Below are 23,871 nucleotides of genomic sequence, written 5' to 3'. Positions count from 1 at the left end.
TGGGGACTCGACCTAAGAGGTCCTTAAGTAAAGTCTCATGTTGCATTAACTATATGCCACCATAAGAGCCCTTGTCGGCTAGGACTTTGTAGCTACCAAATATTAAATAATTCAATGTAATCTGAATAGAGTTCTACCCGGCAAGTAGTCTCCCCGTGCCAAAGTAGGGGCTTTTATTGGATTCCATGTAATAGCTCGCATGGTCTTAAATGTCGGTTATGGTTACTTCCCTACAAAATGAATATTTTAAGGTTTCATATGATGATGTCTAATTCATACATTCACTTATGCATATTGCTTACTTACGTTCTTCATTGCATTGCATACTCACATACTTAGTACATTCAAAGTACTAACGCATACTTTTACCTACATGATATCACCATGTAGGAACCGACGTCACTCCTCGACCCTCTTCACATGGCTAGCTCGAGTTAGTTGAAGATTGCTTGTGGTGAGTTCCTATGATTCGGGAACAACATCTTTTTTATTCTAAGCTTATGTTATGTATAATAGTAAGACTTTTATTAAGACATTTCTTGACACTTATTTTGAGGGTAAGCTAGGGACATGTCTTAGCCCCTGCCAAGTCTATTAGTAGAGGTATGTTTGGACACAAATGGAATTTTGTTTTATTTCTGCTTATTATTGTTTGTAGTTACTAATGAAATGCTTAATGAATGCTAAGAGGATTGGGTGAGGTACCTCCGAGTGTCTCATTCGCCGTATCATATCTAGGCCCTAGGCTTGGATCGTGACACACGGCCTCTACCATGGCCTGCTGGTACCTAAATACCCTGCCCCATAGGGCGTAGAGCCACCAAAGATGAAGAACTAGCAACCGACCCAGTAGGCTGGGCTGCACCACCTCGGTTACCCTTAAGTGGGCAATCTCTCATAAAATGGCCTTGACAACCATAAGTGAAACAAGCACCCGGAATAACATGGCATTTCCCAAAATGAGATTTACCACAATGAGAGCACCGAGGCAAAGGTGGCCTCGACTAACGCAAATCCCTATTTATCTATGAGCCTAAAACCCTAGAGCTCTGACCAGCTCCTGAATACCCTGTGCTATCAAACCTCCTACCTGTGAATTGTAAAGGTGCACTTTGGGCTAGCTGGGAAGGGTATCTACCATACTGTTGAGGTTGCCCGCCTCGAAAACTGCCATAATAACCAGCTGATTTAGTCCTCTTATGCTGGCCTCTGTCAAAATCTCTCTAGGGCTGATGTCCTCTGTGCCAATCCTCTACTCCTTGTGCATACGCTTGTACCCGAGCAATATCTATGTCTGGCTGAGAAGCCATGTCCATACAACTATCAACCAAGTGACAATCTAGCCCCATCACATAATAATACACCCTATCAGCCATATCGGCCACAATAGTGGGCGCATGTCTCACCAACAAGTCAAACTCAAGGCTATAGTCTTTAATGCTCCTACCATTCTGCCTCAGCTACAAGAACTTATCAACTCTGGCTTATTTTGTTTTTGGAGGTAGAAAATGGCCAAAGAAGGCTTCTACGAACTCTTCCCAGCTTGCTGGAGGAGCACCCTTACCCCTCGATAATTCCCAGGACTCATACCAGTTAAAAGCTACGTCGCGCATCCGATATGTAGCCAACTCAGCATACTCAGCCTTAGAAGCCTTAATTACTCTCAATGTGTGCTACATCTGTCGAATAAACTCCCACGGGTCATCTGCAGGCCTCAGCCCATAGAACTCTAGAAGGTTACAAGTCAAGAAGTCACGAACCCTCAAACTATTATGTCTATCAACATCATCCACTCCTAACCCATGCCTTCGAGCCTTCCCTTCCATTATCCTAGTCAGTAGTTGCACCGCATCCCTCTTGGCCCAATCTTCTGGCCCTGGCTGTGGAGCTGAAGGCTCAAGCATTGGAGCTTCAGGATCTGCAATTGCAGCTGTTCGAGGCTTCTCTAAAAGTGGCGGCGTAGTAGAGCTTGCTAATTGCAGTGCAATCCCTGGCATAGACTGGGCACGAGCCCTAGTAATTCTTAGGGTTTGACTAGTTTCTCCCATTCTTGACTTGCCCTTCTAGGCAGTGGTCGCTTTCCTTGGAGGCATTGCTATAAACATGATGAATCGTTAAGGAGAAATTATCCTAATATTGTAGCTCTATCGTACGATGTAAGATAAGAAAGAAATACAATATCCTAAATACCCTGTAGCCTCCTATTTATGGATGTAGTGCATAACATATCGATAAACAAGACTCTACTAGACACGGTCTGTAGACACTCCGAGGATGAACTACTCTGATTATCACTTATGTCACTACCCAACCTCATGGGCCATGACCAAATTTCCAAGCTGGACACTAGCGTGTACACCAGTAAACTGTAAGTAAGCCTATCGTATAATCACGTATTAGCCCAACCCGTCTCTTGATAGGATACAACATATTATTTAGGCAGCATAACACATAAGCCAATGAGGCTATCATAGCATGCGGGGTTGTCCCATTATATACATACATGCGAGTCGAAAAGGCTGCCACGACAGAGGGAACATCCGAAACATACCTCATACAAACATGATTAAGCACCCATATATACACAACCCATTCCTATGTCTATAGACCTCTAAGAGTAGTGATGATAACATATGGCAGGACAAGTCCCTCGTCGTACCTTTGAATAAATGAAAGTAAATATATACACCAAGGGTCAGTACTAAAAACTAGGCTCCGATACAATGGAGCTTCTTCCAAATTGGCTGAGTGGAATCTTAAGCTGGCGGACTCCCAAAACCTGTGTCTGCACCTATGGGTATGAAATACAGCCTCCTTCGGAAAGAGGGGGTTAGTACGACATATGTACTGAGTATGTAAGCATACAACATTATAAAGAAGTTGCAGTTAAAATAGGGATGCAAGGGGCAAGCATAACGTTTAGCCATTCACCGTACCTACAGTTATAAAATAAAGTCATACATACTATCATCGCTGTCATCATGAAGACCTGTGTATTATTAGCGTTGTGGAACGTACAGCTCGATCTATGTATGTAGCAAATACACGCCAAGGAACGATGGCCCAATCCACATAGTATATGATAATGCTGAGGAACGATGGCCTGACTCGTATCTCATATCTTAGTGTCGAGGAATGATGGCCCGATCCGTATAAATACATATCAAATAATAGTGTCGATGAATGATATCCCGATCCACATATCATATGATCATATACATATATATTATAGCTAGCCCAAAACTCGGTGTCAGATGTATTACAGTATACATGAGCAAGGCAACGCATAATCATATGTAACTAAATTACCATCTAAGGCCCAACCAAGTAATCAAGCGCACCATCACTTGAAGACTAGGGTAGTAGTCATTTTAAGTACCCTCTAACGGTCAGTAAGAGTCATATCGAGTAAAGTCTCAGGCATCAGAAGCATATGTCAAGGTTGCCATATAGTTTATGTAATTAGAGACTTTTACTTTTATAGGGCCTTTAACATTCACGAGTAGTACGAGTCATGAGTTATATATAGAACTAAGGATTGGATGACCTCTAAGCTCATATCATTCATAACTTAACTTGAAGACATGCCAAAAGAAAAGAAGAATAGTTTTACATACCTTTTATCGAGTAATCGTAACCACTCTTGCTTCGTCGCCTCCTGAACCTATTTAACACGAAGGTAATACTAACATTAATAACTTTCAACTTCCCATCATCTCTAACTATAATCAAGCATTCCTAGGACTTATTTCCTTATGCCTTTCTCAAGTAGTTTATTACTTGGTTAAGAAGTTAACGGAAATCGGACAACATTTCCCCTATAACTTGCCCTATCCGAACTTCCAATTGCATCCTCAATCATTAAACCCAACCAAAAACAATCATCAGTTCATATAGAAGTAAACCACTTCAACATTACGCAACACAAACCCTAAATAACTCGCTTAAAACTACGATACCAAAATACGGTTTTTAATCTCTATATCGTAAAACTTTTAACCACATGAAACAGAGGGTCGTGTGGCTGAAAATAGAAGCACCCGCACCCTATTTATACTACTTTCTAGACCTACAACACATCACCCAACCTTCCAATCCGTAGCACCACAACCACAACACATTACTCGACTTTGACTTAACTAAAACGACTTCAATTTAGTTTGTTTCTAACGCCAAACATACTTATGCATTTTTCCTATTTCCAACTTCATTTAACACATGTAATACACTCCCTAATAACATTATTACTCCACTTTGAAAGGGAAGACCTTACCTTGTTCAAAACTTGCAAGAACTAGCCTCGAAAGTTCCTTAATCGCGTTGAAAAGTAGTGGACTGCTCGTTACCCTTCCTTGCTGCCCCCAAGCCAAAACTTTTCATTTGTAAGCACTGTTATATCACCATAGGATACCTTAAATAATTAATTCATAGAACGGAAGTCAGGACCTTACCTTGATAGGGCCAAACCCGTAGCTCTCTCTTTGGCTTTCTAGGTTTTTTCTCTCAATTTTTCCTTATTTGTTCTAAGTGTAAAAGATGAATTTATGATGCATTAGTCATAAAATGGTCCTTATATACTACATCTTAAGTTGTGACATGTGTCAACCCCTAAGGGTGACACGTGTCCAACCCTCATTGGACCAATCAATCCATGCCACCACTCTAAGGCCGCCACATGGCAGTGTGGGACCCACCTCAAGTAGGTGTGTCACCTACTTGGTCCAAGTAGGTGCATCACCTACTTTCTTCCAAGTAGGTGCTACGCCTCCTTCCACCTCTTCCATGGGTTTATAATCTCGTCTCACTTTAAGAACCTATGTAATCCTTATTACATATGCTCAACATGTACTTAGATAGATTAAGTATGTAAAACATCCATAATGGTAGCTTAGTTGAGTCCCACGACTTGTCATTTGTCCCCCAACTCCTTTCAAATCTTTATAACCCTTACTTCTAACTTTATTCTTATGGATCCTCAAATACTTCCTTCCTTAGAGTTATTTGATAACATTAGAGATAATCTGGGTCACGTGGTAACTTTTAAGAAGTTTTGGAAAGCATTTCGAAGTACAAAAGTACAGGACATAACATCCTTCCCCCCTTTAGCACATTCATCCTCAAATGTTAAGCAAAACACTCTTCAAGGTCTTATACAGAGTACAGAGAACTTTTATTTACTGCAACCATAAATGATTTTTCTAAGCAATCAATGTAATAGTTTCAGGGGTTGAGATTACCTATAGACATCGGAACAAGTATGAATATTTATTCTTCATCTCTTTCTCAGTTTCCCAAGTCATCTCTTCTCTATTTTTATTTCACCACAGCATCTTGACGGAGGCCACATCTTTGGTGCGCAATCTCTTAACTTGGCGATCCAGTATGGCTATAGGGCGTTCCTCATACGAGAGTTCCTCATTCACCTGGATATCATCCACAGGGAATATTCTGGGAGGATCATCGGCATATTTGTGAAGCATCGATACGTGAAAGACCAGGTGTACAACTTCCAGATCCGATGGTAGGTCCAACTCATAGGCAACCTTGCCTATTCTTCGGATGATCTCATAAGGACCAATGTATCTTGGGCTAAGCTTCCTCTTCTTGCCGAACCTCAATACTCCCTTCATGGGTGACACCTTCAAGAACACCCAATCATCCACCTGAAACTCTAAAGGTCGACGTCGATTATCTGCATATGCCTTCTATCAACTTTGAGCTGCAAACAATCTTTCCCGAATAAGCTTTATTTTATCCACCGCTTGCTGAACCATATCTGAGACTATTAGTCGTGTCTCTCCAATATCAAACCAGCCAATCGGTGACCTACACTTCTTGCCATACAAAGCTTTGTACGGCGCCATTTGAATGCTAAAGTAATAGCTGTTATTATAGGCAAACTAGATAAGCGGTATATGATCATCCCAGCTGCCTCTAAAGTCAATAATACAAGCCCGTAATATGTCTTCTAACGTTTGAATGGTACATTCAGCCTGTTTGTTTGTCTGAGGGTGGAATGTTATACTAAGATTCACCTGCGTCCCAATCCCTCTTGAAATGATCTCTAGAAGTTAGCGGTGAATTGAGCTCCCCTGTCTAATATAATCGATGTGGAGACCTCATGAAGTCTTACCACCTCCTTAATGTACAACATCGCATAATCCTCAGCTGAGTATGTAGTCCTAACTAGGAGGAAGTGGGCTGATTTCGTCAGTCTATCCACAACAACCCATATGGAATCATATTTCCACAGAGTGCGATGTAAGCCTATAATGAAATCCATATTGATTGCTTCCCATTTCCAAGTCAGGATTTTCATCTCCTGTAACAGCTCGCCAGACTTCTGATGTTCAATTTTAACCTGTTGACAATTTGTGCACTGGACCACGAATTCGATGATATCCTTTTTCATGCCATCCCACCAATACAGACATTTGAGGTCATGATACATTTTGGTCAACCCTAGATAAATAGAGTAGTGGGCATGGTGTGCCTTCCCTAGTTAGACTTTTTATTCTTATTTCTGATTATGGATTAAATTCTAGCATTTCATATTACTTTTGATTTTCTTGCTCAGTTAGCCTATGATGCCTATTGGGTACCTATTATTTTGATACTCATACTACATTTTGTATCTGTTTTTGTGATGCAAGTTCGAGCACTAGCTACCAGCATTGATCTCGAGCCAGCTGTAATTAGATTTGGATACAAGGGTGAGCAAACAATGTCCTGGATTTACTTTTTTCCTTCTGTATATATTATGATTCTACATTCTTAGATCATTTACTCACTTTCATGATCTCCATTGTTTTGATAATTTTCTTTACCTGAACAATGTCCTTAGCTAATTCCTTTGAGATGGAGTAATTTTGTTGTGAGATAGTCCGAGTCATTCTGTCAGAATTTATATTCCAAAATGAAAGTAATCTGCATAGAAAAAAATTAAAATAGTAAGACATGAACTAAATAGAGTATTTGCTAACAGATATGAAAAGACTAAAATGTGTATTACATTATTTTTAAAATTCTTCAAAGTGATGATCTGTTGGACTAATCCAAAGCTTTGATGCATTTTAAATATTGTGCACCGAATATGAATTTTTCAAATATTATATGTGTGAGATGTAAATAATAGTTTTATTAAATAAGTATAAGAACAAAAGATATATCTTGAAATTTGTGTACTTGTATAAGTTGCAGAACTACAACAATAGGTTGGTTGTCAGAATTTAGAAGTTGAGGTACAATCTGATCAATTAATTCACCCCTAAAACGTGAATAACATGTTGTTTCTACCAAATAAAATAGACATACAATTTATAGCAAATTTTATTATCAATTCCATCTATAATCTGTGAATGAGTTTTTATTCTTACTCATCATGTAATGACCCTTCAGATTATTTCCTCTATTTTCTGTCCTTTTCGGCATTTAGAGCTTTCCTATAGCAACTCTAAGTCAATTATGATTTGTTAGGACTGACAATTGGGTCGTCTGGTCGTTCATTTGGGTTTTATATCTGTTTCCTTATTTTGGAGCTCTTGGAGTTTGAACAGTTGACTTCGGTCAAAACTCCTGGAAAATAACCTCAGAATGGAATTTTGATGGTTCCTTCAGCTTTGAAATGGTCATTTTAGTCTAGTATCATGGTCGGCTCAAGTTTTGAGGATTTCAGTGCAAGTTTTGGTTTAAGTTTGATCTTGGTCAATATTTTTGATAAACGTGCTCGAATTGAAATTCCATCAAAGCAGTTATCTCCAGAATATCGAGTTTGGTCTAGAACAACCTTCCGTATGATTCTCAAGACTTGCGGTCTCATTTTGAGCCCCCTTGTGGATTTTGGCTTAAAATGACACCCGAATATGGGACCTATTTTTTGTCGAGATGACCTTGGTTGGAAATTTTGAATGCACCTTTGAGTTTGCAACATCGAATTTGTTGGAGTAGCATAGTTCGTTTACACACATGGTGTTCCAAATGAATCCTGAGCACCCTGTCTTAGCTTTTTCAAGTCTCAAAGTTGGGATAGTGCAGTACTATTAACCCTTCATGATCACATGCCTACTGACGCATTCGTGGAGGACACTTTTTGGCCTTTGCGTTTGCAAGGGTGCTTCTGCATTCACAAAGACCTATGAGCCTCGTGCATTGCGTTCGCGAGCAGGTCTTCGCGATCAGGGAGAGGAGTCACCTCGACCCTTCATATTCATGGGAAAAACTCCACATTCACGAAAGCGTATTTGGGTCAACCAGACCTTATTGACCACGATCATGAACTTGGGGCCCGCATTCACGATAGTCAACTCACTGGTCATTTTAATTAAAGATCAAATTGTTTTTCAGTCATTTCTCCAAACTTCAAAATTCAATAACTAGAGCTAAGAGAATTTGTTTTGGGTGATTCGAAGTCCAGCATAGTTGGGAAGTTCTTAATTACGTATTGGAGTTCTTGAGTCCTGTCGGAGACCTCTATTTGAGGTATTTTTTAAGTTAGCAGCTGCCCTCTCTCCTTTCTTATGCTTTGAAGGAGAATATATTGCATGAGCTGATTTTTTCATTTTTCAGCATTGAATTATGTCATATTTTGGAACACAAGTTCAGTAAGCTCAAATGAACCTTTTTATCAAGTCAATTTTGGGATTCTCGATGTATGTCCCACAATTCTATTTTAGATATGATTTTAAGTTTGTCTCTAACTAATGCAATTTTTATGTCAAATAATCAGTATTGATGTCCTGATTAATATTTTGTTAGCTTGGAGGAGATTAGAGGTGATTCAGAGGTAAAAAACTTTAAAATAGTGGATTCGGAACGCGTGTAATCGACTTCTAGGTAGGCTACGGTGTCCCACTTTTATTGAGCTTTCTTTGATATAGTTTAGTATATATTACATGTGATTTAGGTTGGTACTTGTTGAGAATAGGGTTTTATTTCTCCCATTATATTTTCTTGGTGCCCAGTTGGGCTTTAGACTAGAGTAGTCTCCTGAAATCCTTAGTTTAGGCTATGGGCCTTGGTTGGGGCATTGACTTAGCATTTCTATGCTTTTTAGGATTGATATTGACGGACTTAGGCTAGGTTAGAGACTTGGGTGCTTTAGCATATGTTTTATTGCCATTATAGCTAGTCGTAGCTTCTGGTAAGGCTTGTTTCAGATGGTGTACCTTGTGATAGTTCTTGAGACCTCAGAGGCTCATTGTAGATGTGGGTTTGGCTTAGCGATGCTTGGTTGGGAGCTATTATGGTATATTCATGGTAAAGGCATCTTCCTAGAGAAATCTGAGCCATTTCTCGATTACTTTGCTCTATGTTTAGTGGTAGGCTTGTGATGCCTTATTGTCTATTGTCTATTGTTGGGCCTGAGAATGTGTTTGAGGAGCGATTGGATCCCATATTACTTTCCTTCGCCTTGGTAGTGTGGTAAGACTTGATGTTATATTTTGGATTATGTGTACCTTGTTAGGATGCTGGTGATGGCATGCTTGCATTAATTGTCATATTTTCACATATTTTGTGGAACGATCTAGGTTTCTTCATGGATTTTACTTTAATTTTTGAGAAGGCATTCTCACACTTTTTTACTATATTTTTAAGATTAATTTTTAATGGGGATTCATACCACCTGGATCATTTAGACACTGTATTGAGACTTATCAGGCATTGAGGACGTACTTCTTTTATACTGGCAATATCAGATGCATCGAGGATGCACTCAGTTTTTATTGATATCCGGTGCGGTGTTGCCTTTTTTCTACGTTGGCTGCATCTGGGATGCCTTTAGCCTATACTTGACTATCCGACGCGGCGTTACCCTTTTCTACATAGGCTTGGCTACTCACTCTCTTGTATCATAACGGGGATGCTATGTGTTATGTATAAGACCTGGTTCAAGCCCAGGCAGTGTATACCAACTTCCCATATCCCTTATAGGACTTTCTATTCGGTGCGCTACTAAATCAAATAAGGGATCTACATGGGTCCTATTTGGTAATCCAAGGGCCGGGGTGGGCCTATACATTTGGTTTTTGATGATTTTTGAGAGCCACCAATTATGTTACTGCTTTTACTAAAAACTTACATTCATTCGCATCGCCTGTCACAAGTATACTTGTTTGCTATTTGGTCCCCCAATTTTATGAGGGTCGGAGGTATGTTTGTACCTTTTGGGGGTATGGGCGTCCGCTCGATTATTATTTGATTATATTTGTACTTATCTACTCTTGTATTTGTAGTTAGTTACATGGGGTCTTATTCTGGATTTGTTGTCGATATTTTTTGCTAGGCTGAGTGGGATTAGTCTTTAGATGGTTATGTGGTTAGCAGCGTTGGTCAACTTTATTTTCTTGAGTCGACTTCTATAGTATTTTCTCATGTAAATACGTTGTTGGCTTGCGATTTTTGGTGCGTCTCTTGACTATGTTTTTTTTCTCCATGTATTCTATCTCTTTACTCTTATTGCCTGTTTTACCTTGTGTTAGCTCCTGTTTAGTTTCTTGTGATGTACTTACTTTATTTATATGTTATTTATACTTGATTTATTTGTGGAGCTTAGTCGGATTATGCCTTCTGAGTACCATTCATTTAATACTCATATTACATTTCTGCACCTTATAGATCATAATAAGGGTTGTCGCCGATGATTTGGGCTTTGTGTGGAGCAGCTTGGATTCAGAGATTTGGTGAGCTCCTGGTGTCTGGAGATGCTAATTGCCATCTATTTTGGCTAGGCTAGTCTTTATGTTGTATTCAAAGACAGCCTGTACCTGTTTTGTATTTGTAAAAGCCTTGTACTCTTATTTTATTTAGATGCTCAATTACTGACTGATGTCAGGTCTTGGGGATGGTTCTTTAGTTATGTTCCTATGTTGGCTCCTCTTTCTTCTTGCTATTATTTTTTGTGTTTTGTTTGTTTATCTTCCTGTTAATAGTCCACTGCTTCTAGTTCTAAGCTATAGGTGAGACTTACATATTGGTGGGTTATAGTTAGGGGTGGGCATGGTATGATATATACCGAATTACCATACAATACCAAAATTTTTGATACTATGGTTTTGGTATTATTGTATTTGGTATACATTTTAAATTTTTTTGATATTCAGTATGGTATTTGATATTTAGAAATAACGTACCAAAATATCGAATACCATACTGAAGTATATAATTACATAAATAACACATACTAACACATATGCAACCTAGTATTAGTATAAAATAAATGTTTAGAAGTTGAAACTTTCACTACTTTATTTTGATTGAAATGTATTTAAATATAATTAATTAACAAAAATAATTATTTGTTCTTTCTTTTGAATATATATTTTTACTTGTGTAATGTGGTAGTATGATACAATTGAGGCCTTTTTTTAAATTGTCAAAGTCATAATACTCTAATTATACAAGTATATATTAGTCGAAGTTGAACAAACTATGGTTAGCAATTTACCATACCGCAAAATACCGATACTGAACTTTAAAATACAAAAACATACTGAATTAAATGGTATGGTAATGGTATAATAATTTTAAAAACCGAATGTCGAAATTATCGTACCGAAGTTTAAAATACCGTCCATACTATATCATGCCTACCCTTAGTTATAGTAGGTACCATCATGACCTGAGTAACTAGGTCATGAAAGTTGGTATTAAAGCTCTAGGTTGATCGACATCATTGGTATGAGAGCAATGCCTAGTAGAGTCCTGCAAATCGGTGCGGAGACATCCGTATCCTATCTTTGGGAGGCTATAGGGCATATTTAGGAAATTATGTTCTTTACTCCTTGTCGTGTGTTTTCGCTTTGAATAACCTCTAAAGCTGATCTTTTGGAATCTACTCTCTCTTAGATGGATAACACGGGGTTTTCGGTGGACGCATCAGAGAATCAACACGTTCCACTAGCATTTTGGCAGATGGTTCTCAAGCCAGAGATGGGTTGATGGTTCCCCAGAAGGGTTCATCATTGGTATTGGAGTATGTCTTGGGATTTCTTGAGTGGGTCGAGCATAACTACACATCACCCTCTACGGATCGAGATATGAGTTAGAAGTTCGTCAAAGAACTGTCTTTACCACTCTGTTTGACATTAGAGCATATGTTAGTAGCTGGATCTACCTTTCCCCGAGTTATTAGTCATGCCGGAGTCGTAGAGCAGGCATGCCTTAAGGCTTACAGAGATAGTGGTAAAAGTCCTCACCATCAGTACAGTGGTGACAACATCCCACTTTGAGGCGAGTATCAGTTTGGTGAAGGTCATCTTCCTTCTCGATCCATCAAGCCTACAACGGTAGCGCCTCAGGTTCCAAGAGGTTCTAAGGCAGGTCATAGAACTTACAATGAATAGATATAGTCAGACTTCTCGGGGTGAGCACCTTGGGTCTTCAGGTGTTGGAGCTCATTCTATTCTAGCTGGATCTTTACAACATGTTGATATTAGTTACAGTTGCTACGAGTGTGGTGAGGTAGGATACTTTGTTAGAGAGTGTCACAGGACCCCGATACATTCAGCTAGGGGTGGTTCCTAGAGTGTTAGAGATGGTCCACAGTTTGTTAGGGCAGCTAAAGGAGTTTATCACGTTTTTCACATCGGGCTTCAGGCTATAAGGGTTGCTATGATTGTGGGGAGTTTGGGAACTAGTCTTGGGATTGACCCATGTAAGAGTTGATCATTAAGACATTGTCAACATCTGTTATCCCCAAGCTAGGGTGGTCAAAGCTTGTCATATTTTTGGAGAGCTTGGGCACTGGTCAAGATTGTATCCCCAGCATGGGACCATGGTGCGATTTGTTCGGCCAGGTCAATTTCATGGGTCTACAGCACATCCAACCAGTGGCAGTGCCTCGAGGGAAGCAGGTAGTAGTGGGGGTACTCAGTTTGAGTCGATCACGATTCGTTCCATGCTTCTACAGGTCAGCTAGAGGCCGAAGACCCAGGTATCAATTATATTTGTGGGAATTCATTATGTTGTCATTCATTGTTTACATTGAGTGATTTGTGGTTTTTATATCCATCTGTGCCAATTTGACTTTCCATTCATCTTATGATTGTGTACCAGCCTTCTTTGAATTTATGTGTTTGAGTTTTTGGTGTCGTAGTTGACTTTTTTTAGTAGTGGTCAACTAGGTTGAGTTTTTATGTTGAGAAGTGGTAGTTGAGCAACTTCCCATGCCTTTGCCTTTGTAGCAGTGTTATGAGTTTGCGGCTGGGCTAGTTAGATATTCTTTTTTTTCTCCCTGGCTAGTTGTTGTTGTTGTGGTATCGATCCTTGTTAGATAGATGGCTAGACCAACTTTGTTAGTTTTGGGATTTGTAGTACTAGTAGTTTTAGTTGGATTATAAGGTCTCCTTAGTTGTGTGCCGCCCTATTGGATTAGCAGTTGAATGGCTCTTCTTACCATTGTGCATAGCTAGCTTTGCTTTGATTAGTAATTCTCTTCTGCCATTCTAGTATTCTTAGCTTAGAAGATTGTCTTTGTTTCTTGGCATCATTCGGTTCATAGGTGAGAGGTCGGTTATGGAGGCAGTGTGTAATTGGGAGGTATAGCCTTTTTTTGACTTGTGGTAGATCCCACTTGTCAATTATTTCCTATGCCTTATTACTACCTTCAGTCCTAATGTTGCGAAGTTGAAGGTTACTCTTTTAGCCTACCTGGTAGGTTTCTTTGTGGAAGCTTTGGTGTTTGGCTTTAATGGTAGTGTGGAGATTTGTGATTGTGGTGTTGCTAGTTGGCCCTCTCTTTCCCTTGCCTTAGTCTTATTCTCCAATGTGAAGTGGTGTTGCGTTCATTCAACCTTTGGAAGCCGTGTCTTTAGAGGGTTTTGATGCTTGGTTATGGCTAGTTGGGAATTTGGAAAGTGTGATCCCTTATTGTACCTTTTTACATCTGTCGTTGGTTCTCTGTGGTTATGTGGTATCTCTCGAGGCTTTGTCTTTAATTTGGAGTTGCAGCAGTGATGTTTGTTGATGGCTTCAGAGGTAGCCTAAGTTGAAGGATGGGATGTTGCTTAGAAGGTTTATTTTCAGGATGGGACCAAAGTAATTCATAGAACATATGATTTTGAATTTGTTAAGGATACGAGGTCTTCCTTTTTCATATTCGGTAGCTTGTGATGTTTTTGGATGGGAGTTGGTGTCGTGGGACTATTATGATTGCTTGTCCATGTTTATACGCACCTACCAGCTTGGTTTTCCTTGGACTAGGGTGGCTGGATCAAATTTGGGCTCTCAGAGTAGTTGTGGGCATATGGTGTCGGCTTTTCAAAAGTTCCTATGGTAAAAGTAACTTGCTGGAGCTAGCGTTATGTCGGGAAAAAATGATTTAAAATTAATTTCAACTTTTAGAGAAAAAAATAATTTTAGAAAAAAGTCGCAACTTAATTTTTGAAAAAATTAAGAAAACTTAATTTAAAATATCTTAACAGATTTAAGTCTTAAAAATTAGAGAAAATGGGTAAGATGTTCACATTTCCACTTTGAGAAGGTGTTAGTACTCAAAGTGTCCACTAACGTGCGTTATCCGATGATTTGACTAAAATATTGACTAACTTTGAAAAAAATATTAAGTAAGAAAGATAATTTGAGTTTTTTTTAAAAAAAGAACTTAATTAAAATATTTAAATTAATTTGGAAATAAATAAAATTTTAGTCAAAATAACTTAAGTAGGAAAGTGTCTTTGGTTCACTTGGAAAGAATACTATCTTGAAATAATTTAATCAATTAAAGATAAGCAACGATTTGACTAAATATTTAATCAAATAAATAAAGACAAGAGTTGATAAAATTATTTAAACAAATAAACCAACATAAAAAAAAATTAGTTCTTCTTTTGGAGAATTTAATTAAGCTAAACTAAACAATTAAGGTAAGAGTTAATACAAAATATATAATAAACAAATAGTAATAAAAGAAAGAATAAGTTTGAGCCTTGCTCAAAATTAAATTTGTTGGCTTCCCAGTAGACCCAAACCTAACCTAATTCTAAATAAAAGGTTTGTTGTAAATAAATGGGTTTCGGCCCAATTTTTTTATCAATAATGCATTTGGACTGCTGCTGCGTCTGCTTTTGGGCCTTGGACCCAATTTCGTCCTTGTATATCACTATCGTACATACGCTGTATATCAGTGTATTCAATCTATTTTCCACTTGTATCTCACGATATCATCGTCCAAAACTTGTATTTTTGGCTTTCTAGCAATTCGAGCAAGATGAGGTGACTCGAAATCGGGGGATATGCAAGGAGTCCAAAATCAACTCGTTAGGGATTTCATGCATAAAAGAAACGAAAAAAAAGAATTAGGAAAATTTCAACAAAATTAAATACTTGACGACTAAATATTTTAAAATTAGACAAGACACAAGAACAGGAACAGAAAACATAAATGCCAAAGTGAATTTGCAGTAACTCAATTCTTTATCAAATATAAATTTCAAAACTCATTCCTCAAGTAGTCATATACACAACGAGCGCAAAAGAGATTTTAACACTCAAATTCTTATCAATATCACATTAAGAATTAATTGACCAAATATATATATATATGTATATATATATATATATATATATATATATATATATTTAAGCAGTAAATTTTTTCTATGATTTCACATTAAAATTACCCTAGTTGGTACCAAAAAATATTGAAAAATAGAAAAGAAAAAAAATGACAACCATCCATTCAAGTGAAGAAAAAGAAAATGCAAGGATAAACAAGGAACTCATACATGATCAAAATTTCTTTAACCCAACACATATCATTCAAACAGTAAGAAGAAAAAAAACTTATAAAGGAACTAATCAATATATAGTTAATCTAAATAAGACACATAACTTAAGCTATAAAATAGATGACTAAAACAGATGAAAGTTAAAAAATGAAAAAGAATTACCTTATTCGGAGCAGTGACTAAGACTACGAATTTGAAGGCGATGAACTCCTCATCACCAGAAAATAAACAAGCAAAGAACTGAAAGAAAGCTCAAGATCTTAGGCTCAAACTTTCGTGGGTTTGATTTCGTGAAAACACTATTTTCACTACCAAAAATCGAGCTATCAATCTTAACCCCCCCCCCCCCTTAAAATGATCATTGATACCATGTATTTATAGCTAAAAATAAAAAGGTTTGAATCCTAATATAATCATTTGAGCGGGAGATGAGAGATTGATTAGATAGGATGGAGAAGAAGTCAAAGTAAAAGAAAAACATACCCCCAAAATTCGAATTTGATTCAGATTAGACTTTTGAAAAAAAAAAACTGACAACTTGAAAACGAAGTCAATTATTACGGCCCGAGGTATGCGAGATGGCAAATATGGAGAGGAACGCATCACTGCGATGAATTGTTGTTGTTGGAATTTTTTATTGATTTGGTGAAAAAGATGAATATGGGGTGTGTGCACGTGAGGTGAGAGGAAATTGGGTATTGTTGTATGAGGTGTAAGTATTATATGTAAATGTTATAGTGGAATGGTATAATGTTGTAAATATAATATATGTAAATGTTGAGTGAGGTGATGTGATTTAAAGTATAATATATATATATATATATATATATATATATATATATATATATATATATATATATATATATATATATATGTATGTATGTATGTGTATGTATGTATGTATGTATGTTTAGTGGGTGGTGTGATGTAAAGTATAATATATGTAATGTTGAGTGGGGTGATGTGATGTAAACGGAAAAATATTGAGGAAAGGTAGTGGTGTAAGTGTTGGCTTGGTATGATGTGGCCACATGGGAATTGAGTAGTTATTTTGTGTTGCTGTTGAGCGTAGGAATTGGGTCGGTTAGTTTAGGGAGTGTATTAAATGAATGGGTTGATTGGGAATTGGAAAAAATGGTTTAAAGGGCTAGAATCGTAATTTAATAAATGATCGTATGGATTTTAACTATAGCCAACTAAATTAAGAAATTGGCCACATTGAGTTAAGCAATTGGCCAATTTTGAGTTTAATTAGGAATTCGGCTAACACTTAAATAGGAAAAATTATTATTAATTAATTAACGAGATTCTTAATTTTGAAAAGTAAAATAATTAACTTTATTTTAAATTAACTAACTTAAAATATAAATCTATTCATTAAGCCAAACTAATTAACAAAATATTTAGTTTAAAACAAAATCTTTTTGAGATGATTTTTGAATAATGATAAAAGGTAATAATTATATATATAGCATGAACACCCTTAAAGTATTGATTAATTTGTCATTTATTAAAAGACTTTGCTTTAGACAATATCGTCTTTTACCATTTTTTAATATTTAAACATAATAATTTCATTTAGGACTTTAAAATTAATTAAATATTGTGTATTAATTATTTTCTTAATTGTATGAAAAAATAATAGTAGTAGGCCACGGATGGAGAACCCAAATTTAAAAAGGGTTCTAGGTGATATATAGAGAGAGACTTTGAAATTAATCAAATATTGTGTATTGCTTGCTTACTTCTTTGTATGGAAAAATAATAGTAGTAGGACTAGGTCATGGAAGGAGAATTCTAATTTAATAAAATAAAATTGAATAGGATTCTTTTGAACCTTTTACATCTTTATGTCACTTCTTGTTTTTTTGTGTGAGTTTTTTATTTATCTATCTAAGATGACAAATTTTCTAATCTGACTTTGGTTTTTTTTTTTATGTTTTGTATTTATCTATCTAAATCATTTATTTTCTAACTATATGATTTTAATTTATATTGCAGTGCGTTCATGTTATAATTCATGAATTCTAATTTCTTGGGGAAAAAAGTTAATTGTGACAATTGATGATTTATCAAAAACAACAACAAATTCCTACTGTGTTTGTTGGTGAGTAGTGTCATTCATTTTCTTACATTCAATTTGAATACGACGTATTTATTATTGGAATATCCACCTAACTACAAGTAATTTAAATTTTTTGATAATTATACTTGAATTTTCTCTCAACCATTAATTTTATGTACCTAAATCAAAGATGGTAAAAAAATACCAAATAAAAATAGAAAAGACAATCGTGCGAAGTAACACTTATATTTGGAGAGAATAAGCAATATCCAGTAGAAACCAACATATGGTTAGAAGTTGATTCACAGCAAAATTATAACATCCGACAATTTAAATAGATAAGTATATGCAAGTATATCATATATTTTTTTACTTCAAATTTTTACATTCATTCATTATAATATACTAAAAATATCATAAAAAATAAGTTAATAGTTTGCCTAAATTAATTAAGAGAGAAGGCTACACACCGATAGCAATTAGAAAATTATTAAGTTAATTTGTCAATAAAAGGTTGTCATCTAAAGAGCTATATTACTTTTATTTATACTAAACAGAAAAGACCTTAATCAAAATAAAGGTTAACTAAATAATAATTAAAGTCTTTTGCTATTTTTCATGCATACTTCTTTTAGTTTTATTCACAATATTTACTTTTGTTCTTTAATTGTTATGTGATGGTGAGTTATCATATTCAACTTTAAATATACTTTTTATTTTTAAAAAAAATCATTATTTTTTAAAGTTTTGTACTTAATAATATAAAGTACACATAATAACATAAATATTTAGAAGACAATATTACATGATGTTACTTTGCATTTATCTTAGGAATAATTGTACAAAAAAATAATCTCCTTGGACATAAAGTTTTTGAGAAAAAGTAATTAAAGGTGACAAAAAAATTTTAAAACTAAGAAAAAGTGGCTCTACAATAAATAAAATAGTCATTCACAATTTTTTAAAAATTATTATTTAATTATTATTATTAAAAAAATACAGTTTTTCATTATTTAATACAGATCTACAAGGATATCTTTAACTTATTTTGATAGGACATAATTAAACTACTCCCTCCGCTTTTATTTATTTGTCAAATATTTTTTAATTTGATTTTCTTTTTTACTTGTCAATTTTGATAAATAAGAAAGGACAATTTTTTTTCTTTCTATTATACTCTCAATTTATTAAAATTAAATTAATGTCTTTAAAAAATATAGTGAGTAAATATATTTAAAACTCCATTAATTAATAAAAATAAAACAGTAAATTTATTATATCAATAACTATTTTTTTAATAAATATGTCAAATCAAAATTTGATAAATAAATAAAAACAGAGCGAAAATAACTTTATTTTGATCAGACATGATTGAAAGTGTACACACAATACTTCTACATACGAATTTTCATGTACCAAAAATTTAGTTCCTTTTGATTCTAGAATCTTGCGTTCGATTTACATGGAAAGTTGTGATCACTTTGTGCATTTTTATTTGTTAATGATAAAACTATTTCTTTATACTTCATTATAAGTTAGGAGTATTAATTTTAAGCAATTTCAATATATTAGGAAAGTCTGAACTACTTTGTGGCTTTTACTCTATACGACGATTTTTATTTTGTTGATAAAATACGGACAATTAATTAGTATAAAAATATATTACTACTGGCTTATTTATATGTTGTTGTGATAGTTTTTGTACGCTACAAAGTGTATTTTTATTTTGCAATTGGAGTTTTCCTCTCTTTTTGCAGCCAAAGTTTTCCAAAAAGATGTCTTTTAGACACAAAGAGTTGTTTTCAAAAGGCCAAATTTTTTATGAGGATTTCATTTATTTTTGTATCTTATAAATAACATCATAAAGGTATTCACTTTACTTAATTTGATCCAAAAGAGTTTGCTTGACAAATTGAGAATTGAAGGATAAAGATAGTGGGTAAAGATTTATGTATATTGCTTTTATTACAGTTTTAGCTTTGCTCTGAATTTGATGATTTTATTTTTATTTTTTATTCGATACTTGATATTGATATTGAAATCTAATTAAATTTAAATTTGCATCGAAAAATCCCATACTGTATATATATATAATGTTGTTTTGCCACCTTAAAAAATCCATTTACTTTAACTCTCTATCTAGTCTTGATGATATATTTATTACATTTTATCTTATATATGCTATGTGATTTGACTACACCTACTTGAAAGTGCAATTTCAGATGTTGAAGAGATATGCTTGACTGGTATGAAGGTTAAAATTTGTTTGATGTATCAATATGGGTTGGAGTGCAGTGGTAGAACTACTTCACTCTTAATCAAAGGTAGAGATTGACATGAATTTTAAACTCAATGAGAAATTATGATTTATTTTTCCCCATTGGATAATAAAAGGACTTAGAATTGAAAATACATTCAATTATTTTATCTTATCGTCAAATGAAATTAGTTTTAAAATCACAAATATTTTGAAATAATTAAAATAATATTTTTTTAATGTAAAAGGTAAATAGATTGATTAGTATTTAGTACAAAGGGATAGAAATAGGAAAAAGTCGTATTACACATTGGAAAAATAATTATTTTTGTCCGTGTTACTACCTTATTATAATTTTGTTCCCTGTGATATTGGATAATAAAAGGACTTAGAATTGAAATTCATGAAGGAGCTCATTTCAGGATGTTTTTTTCTCCAGTCATGGCAAATCGAATTTCCAGTTCAAGCTAGTGGCCTATGGTACTCTCTTTATTCCTCTTTGTTCTTGTTTTTATTTTTATCAAGCTTTCAAATTAGTGTTTTATCTGATTTGCATATTTGAAGCGGCTCTTTTGTTTCACCTAAATTCATATATATTCCTCTCAAATACTCTCCCTTGATATTTTTGAAACCTATACGCTATAAAATATTGGACTACAATTTCGACTAGTGATGAAAAAATTGAGCTTTGAATTTTGCCACTTTTAAACTAGGTAATACTATTTCTATGATACTAGTTTCTATAATTTAAGAAAGGGAAAACTTATAATATTTGCGGTTTGGGACAAGACTGTTGAACTGCTGTCATTATAGAATGATTAATTAACACTAACGAGAAGATCAAATAAATGTCTGAATTGAAGCCTGCAGCTTGGTTTCAACAAAACTATTTCTTAGTGAAATAGTGAATTTCAGTAATGAAAATTCACAACTTGATTTCTCAAACGTCATAAAGTTTTACATATTATTGCTGCCTTTTTAAAGTAGAAAAACAACATTCTTACACTTGTAGATTATCATTCGTGGATATCTCTTTATAGTTGTTTGTTATGGGCATGTTTTCCATTTTGATATCTCTATCTGCAAATATTGTTGTCTACAACTGAAGTGCTGTGTCTTCTTGAAACAGGAAAGTAAATAAGTTCAACAATTCAGATCCTCTACTATTCACGAGCTCGACAACTGAAGACCTTAAAGGTACAGAGTGATGTTTGATATGTTGTTTGCTTAAGACTGAAGTTAAATTGTTTAGATACTTGTTATTGTTTTCTTAAGACTGAAGTTAAATTGTTTAGATTAGGTAAGCTGATGAAATTTTTTAGTTAGATTTCGAATTAGTTAGACCGAAAAAATATTGGAGAGAGGTGATTAAACAAGATATGACAGTACTCCATATCACCGAGCACATGACCTTAGATAGAAAAGAGTGGAGGTCACGGATTAGGGTAGAAGGTTAGTAGGGATTGTTAGAATATATGGTAATATATTCTGACAGATTTGTAACAAATTGTATATATTTAGTTTCCATATATAGATAGTTAGTTTCCTTGTATTAGACGCTTGTATTAGGTGTATATATACTTATTTCATTAACATAATAAGTATATATACACCTAATACAAGCGTCTAATACAAGAAAACTAACTACCTATAAATGGAAACTAAATATATACAATTTGTTACAAATCTGTCAGAATATATTATCATATATTCTAACAGGGATAGAATGGATTCTTACCGTGTGTCAGTTTAGGTTAGTCGTAGGTCTAGGCGTGCCTTTATAGTTGTGTTGCTATTGCCTTTGATTATTGCAGTACTTTGCTATAGTTATTGTTCTTGTCTTGTCAATTTTGCATTGCATTTTATTTTTATTTTTATTTTTATTTTTATTTTTACTTTTTATTTTTTTATTTTTTCTTTATGCTATATATATTATTTTTTTCTCTCATATTTGGAACTGTGACTTTCGAGCCGAGGGTCTTTCGGAAACAGTCTCTCTATCTCCATGAGGTAGTGGTAAGGTCTGCGTACATCCTACCCTCCCCAGCCCCACTTGTGGGATTCCACTGGATTGTTGTTGTTGTTGTTGTTGTCGTGTATTATAGTAATTAACTTCATTAGTTAGAACATTTTGCTTAAAGTCGCTGTTTTGATTTTATCTGTGGCCCTCTTCCTTGAACTGGAAGTCAAATTATAGAAAAGCATTACAAAAAAAAGGATGATTTATTTCAAGTTAAGATCAAGAAGAATAAAAGATAGTTATTTAAGTTGCATTCAATTTTAAAAAGAAAAACACGATCATATACATGTCACCAGAAGATAATCAACTTTAAAGTCATAAAAAAGATCTAGGTCTAAACTCATGTCCGTAATGCCATCGACTTTCTTTTAACTTCTCTATTTAAGGGACAAATTTCTTATGAGCTCGCGGGTCACTTCTTACTCCCTTACTTTTTTGAGAAAGTGCTAGTTGTAATCTTCACAATGGGAGATACTGTTTTTCCATTTTCTCGATGATGAGTGGTCTTGTACCTTCTCTGGAATGCTCACCAAATTCTTCTAAAATGATTATAGAACTCTTTAATTGTTCTTGAGGTAACCTTGTCTGCTTAAGTTGATGGACCTACAATATACAAATAATAGATAAATAAGCCAGCTAGTAAGGTCAAATACATACAGCATGAGTAGATAACAAAAAAGATAATTACAGCTTGTTCAGTCACAAATGAGGAACTGAATTGCCTTGATGCCACATTCTCAATAATAGTGCTTGAAACGTACAATAAAATTATATTTTAGTACTATTACGCTTGATGAAGAGAACCATTTTATAGAATTACTTACTTCTGTTGCATTACTAGTTGTAGAAGGGCCTTCTTTTTCGACTTGCTGATGTATTTGTTGATGTGAAGCTTCAGACTGGTTTCTTCCCATAAGAATAGGGCATTTTCTACTATTATTCCCTAAGTTTCCACATGATCCACACTTCTTTTTTCCGCCTTTTCTCGATACTTTTAACAAGGTAAGTTTTCTAGAATCTGGTTCTTTTTGTGTTGTCTCATCAATTCCTCTCTTCCTTAATTTTTTTGGTCTATCTGGTTGTGCCTTGTATATGGGTGGAAGTGGTGGTTCTATCCCCGCCTTAGGCCATTGATCAGAGCTGACAATTGGCAAAATGGATGGGTTATAACTCTTCATGTACTGCTCAACTATGTAGCATTTATGAACATACATTTCAGGTTCATCCTTCTTAACCCATATAGCTGCAACAACATGACTACAAGGTATTCCTGTTAATTCCCATCTCCTACAAGAACATGTTTTCTCATTAAGTTCAACAGAAAATAGTCTACAATAGATGTCCTCAATTTGATAGTGAAATTGATTAGATTTAGTGGCAATACATTCTGCAGCTTTAGCCTTATTTTGCTCTAGCTTCAATATGATCTTTGGACAGATTCGTTGTCAATACTTCATCATTTTATCTCTGTTCTTTTGAAGTCTGGACATCATGTAGATCCTAATTGATTCAATCATTGTCCAAATATGCCTGTCTCTTACCGGTAGATGTACACTATTGAATGACTCACAAATTATTTAATAACACATCACACTTTGAAAAGGGAGAGAAAAAAGCTCTTGACCAGTGAATGGGGGGTTTATTAATGAACCATTCAGGGAATTTTGGATCTAATTTTCCCATTTCTTCCACATGAGCTTGAAATTCTTTCACACCCTTCTTTGGATTAATTCTAAACTCTTCTACATACTTCTTAGCTAAAAATCCAGAGTCAATAGTCTTGTTATCTCTTTGATTGCCACAG

General features: G+C 34.9%; 2 protein-coding genes across 2 annotated transcripts; both read right to left on the bottom strand.

The window, feature by feature from the left end:
- Window positions 1–5,318: 5,318 nt before the first annotated feature.
- Window positions 5,319–5,864, bottom strand: LOC129903630 (uncharacterized). The gene is made up of 2 exons (XM_055979180.1): window positions 5,714–5,864; window positions 5,319–5,548 (listed from the first exon to the last, which is right to left on the bottom strand). The coding sequence occupies exons 1-2, from the start codon at window positions 5,862–5,864 to the stop codon at window positions 5,319–5,321; spliced, it is 381 nt and encodes a 126-aa protein (XP_055835155.1).
- A 16,662-nt stretch (window positions 5,865–22,526) lies between these two features.
- On the bottom strand, window positions 22,527–23,584 carry LOC129903629 (uncharacterized). Its single transcript, XM_055979179.1, has 3 exons — window positions 23,520–23,584; window positions 22,892–23,354; window positions 22,527–22,670 (listed from the first exon to the last, which is right to left on the bottom strand). Exons 1-3 carry the CDS (start codon window positions 23,582–23,584, stop codon window positions 22,527–22,529), a joined length of 672 nt encoding a protein of 223 aa, XP_055835154.1.
- Between the last annotated feature and the right edge of the window lie 287 nt (window positions 23,585–23,871).

This window comes from Solanum dulcamara, chromosome 9, assembly GCF_947179165.1.
Source record: "Solanum dulcamara chromosome 9, daSolDulc1.2, whole genome shotgun sequence".
Classification (NCBI taxonomy): domain Eukaryota; kingdom Viridiplantae; phylum Streptophyta; class Magnoliopsida; order Solanales; family Solanaceae; genus Solanum; species Solanum dulcamara.
Note: the sequence above shows the minus strand (reverse complement) of the source record. Positions and strands in the feature narration are given on the sequence as shown.

Coding starts and splice junctions, on each gene's coding strand:
- LOC129903630 (XM_055979180.1), bottom strand. CDS start 5,864: ATGGCGCCGTACAAAGCTTTGTATGGCAAGAAGTGTAGGTCACCGATT. Junction 5,549..5,713: donor AAGATTGTTTGCAGCTCAAA/GTTGATAGAAGG, acceptor TCCGAAGAATAG/GCAAGGTTGCCTATGAGTTG.
- LOC129903629 (XM_055979179.1), bottom strand. CDS start 23,584: ATGATTGAATCAATTAGGATCTACATGATGTCCAGACTTCAAAAGAAC. Junction 23,355..23,519: donor AACAGAGATAAAATGATGAA/GTATTGACAACG, acceptor ATGTTCTTGTAG/GAGATGGGAATTAACAGGAA. Junction 22,671..22,891: donor CAACTAGTAATGCAACAGAA/GTAAGTAATTCT, acceptor TGTATATTGTAG/GTCCATCAACTTAAGCAGAC.